This window comes from Apaloderma vittatum, unplaced genomic scaffold (assembly GCF_000703405.1).
Source record: "Apaloderma vittatum isolate BGI_N311 unplaced genomic scaffold, ASM70340v1 scaffold21563, whole genome shotgun sequence".
NCBI lineage: Eukaryota > Metazoa > Chordata > Aves > Trogoniformes > Trogonidae > Apaloderma > Apaloderma vittatum.
Genome location: NW_009706688.1, coordinates 5,448 through 8,241, shown reverse-complemented (window position 1 = coordinate 8,241; position 2,794 = coordinate 5,448). Strand labels below are relative to the sequence as shown.

General features: G+C 41.0%; 1 protein-coding gene across 1 annotated transcript in view; it reads left to right on the top strand.

Moving 5' to 3' along the window:
* Positions 1-2,041, top strand: part of RNF2 (ring finger protein 2) — a 4,956-nt gene extending 2,915 nt beyond the window's left edge. The window contains exons 5-6 of the mRNA XM_009865895.1: positions 884-1,055; positions 1,940-2,041. Coding sequence (XP_009864197.1) covers positions 884-1,055; positions 1,940-2,041 — 274 coding nt within the window. The remainder of the gene's footprint in view (positions 1-883; positions 1,056-1,939) is intronic.
* Positions 2,042-2,794: the final 753 nt, after the last annotated feature.

Sequence of the window (2,794 nt, the reverse complement as noted above, 5' to 3'; positions counted from 1 at the left end):
TTTCCCTCTCTCCATTGCAAGTCAGATAGATGGTATTGCTCAACTATTATAAAAAAAATAGTCTATTTTTGAGCCTGTGATCACAAAAAAAGGATGTTTCTGAGGATTTTCTAGCATTGCAGTTTGCAGTGGGTACTAGGACAATGGTATAATATCAGCCGCTTTCTCCTTATCTTAAGATTCTTTGGGAATAAATAAACTTTGCTAAGTGTCAGCAGTTTTCTGAGCAGCTTTGTGTCAGCAGGATTTGTAGGCTGGAAGCTTTTCCTGGCATTTTTTTTTCATGATCCAGTCCAAGTACAGACTGCAAATTTTGGATCACAGCAATGAGCAGTCTAGTGGAGTTCCCTCAGATCCCTCTCTGGCTTTCTCTCCTGATGAAACATCTCTCTGTAGTGGGTATAAATATATTACAAGCTTCAGCCAGCTTTTCTTTTTGGTTTGGAATTGCAAGGGAGTTCTGGGGGTTGTTCTGCAAGGCAAAAAGAATGTTCAGCTTCTGGGAGAGGCCTCTGCAGCATTTGCATTGGCCTTTAATTCTTACGTGAAGAATTAAAGTGAGAACAGATGGTCAGACAGTAAGGAAGAGTAACTTTAATGAGGTGTGGAGTGTCATATGTACAGCTCTTGCACCTTACGGCTTTCTGTCCACTGTACCTGTGTTCAGACGATCTCAGCAGCCATGAGTAGCTCTCAAAACCCTTCGACAACCTGTTATTAGGTTTTTCTTTTTGAGCAAATGACAGGGCAGCGCTGTCTTCTTTCCTACAGTTCTTGAACTGTCTTTAAAGGCCTTTCATGCTTTGTTGCTTAATACTTGGGTGTGTTCCAGATGTCCTCACAACTCAAAACGTCCTTGGTTATCTTTGCGGTTTTGTCACAGATACATCAAGACCTCAGGCAATGCCACCGTCGATCACTTGTCCAAGTACCTGGCTGTGAGATTGGCTTTGGAGGAGCTTCGTAGCAAAGGAGAATCAAACCAGATGAACCTTGACACGGCCAGTGAGAAGCAGTACACGATTTACATTGCTACTGCCAGTGGGCAGTTCACTGTAAGTAGAACCTCTGTCTAGGGGTGAAACTGAGCATCGATACGTCTTTGATACAGATTTGATTAAAATCCACTCAGCTGGACTTTTTCCCAGTTGGCTTAGGGATAAAATTCATAGCACTGGGTTGTTTCAATTACTCTGTGGGGAAAATGCATGTGACAAAAGCTTGCTTAGTAGAAAAGGAGGCATTGGGATGGGAATTAAGTTACTTGGGAAAAATCCAGCAATGCCAGCAACTACTAGCTGACTTACACCGTTATTTTACAGTTACAATAGAACTGAAAGTTCATCTGATAGCTCTAGCCCCAGGAAATGTCTGTTCTAAGGTGATGTTTCTCTGCTTGAGTGTAGGCTTCCAGTACTCTGCTAAGAAACAGCTGCAAGTACACTTAGGGAAGAATCCTCCCTCTAGATTGCTGGCTTCAGAATATACAGACACAATGACAAAGCAATATCGCAACTAGATTAAACTCTGAGCGTGGTCTAACACTTGGGCATTTCTCTGAATAAGTCTTTGAGTTAAGAGGTAGGCAGATGCTTTGCAATAACGTGACTACAAACTGTCCCTTAGACAAAAGCAGAGGTGCCTCCTAGTGTAAATACCCATCAGCTACTCCTTCTGTTTGCAGAGAGCAGGAGGAGGAAAGATTGAAGTTCACTTTATTTACAAGAGTGAGCTTTGGTGCCATTCTAGCTTGATCTGCAGGAGGTTGGAATAGTTTGCGTTGTTGCCTTTTGATGCCGAGTGCTTAGCTAATTCCTTGTGCCACACTGTCAGTGGCTTAAATTGGTGTAAGTTCTCTGATTTAAGTAGTCTGTTTCTACAACACTACCTGTGCCAGCCATCGGATTTATTTCATTTCTGTTTCGGTGTTCTCTTCTAGGTATTAAATGGGTCATTTTCCTTGGAACTGGTCAGTGAGAAATACTGGAAAGTGAACAAACCCATGGAACTGTACTATGCACCGACAAAGGAACATAAATAAGCTGTGCTGGAAAACTGAGATGGGACTAACTCTTTTTATAGCTGTGACTTTAATATTAAACGAAGGCACCACCATTATCTTCATGGACAATACACATGATGCCTTCAGGCTCTCTCTCAGTATACTTATTAATATTAGACAGTATTCTGGGTTGTATTTAATTTAGTGTTTGGTTTGGGTTTTTAGTTTTTCCCTAGGAGACTAAATGACCTTCTCCAGTGCATTCCAGTGTTTGACATGCTTTTCTGTTCCTAATGCATGATAACTGAATGAGTGTTCCGTTTTGGAATGTCTTAATTTTTTCCAGGTAAATCTGGATTTCTAATACATTTGACACAGCTATAGTAGCCTCTGTGAAGTATCGAGCATTGGATGGCTAAGTCAGTCAATTCAATAGTAACATATACCAAGGAATGTGTTAAATGTTGTAACATGCTAATAGCTATCCATAGAAAAGATTGGTAGAGAACTGATTTCTGATAATCTTGCAGCTCGAGGTAATCGGATTCCCCAGAAAAGATTTATTAGTTGTTTCCTTGTGAGCAAGTAGAGCTGTAGTGAGAAAAGTGACACTTTAAAACCTTGCTGTTTACTGGGCTTAATACTTTGGTGCAAGGTGATTTCATGAGATCAGTTTGCTTTTGAATAATTATTTCAGTCAAAAAAAAATCATCCCAGGCAACCCAAATCCATATCTCTTGCCATGTCTGGGTGCACACTGCAGCTTCCCATCTGGCCCCTCTTGCAGTGTTA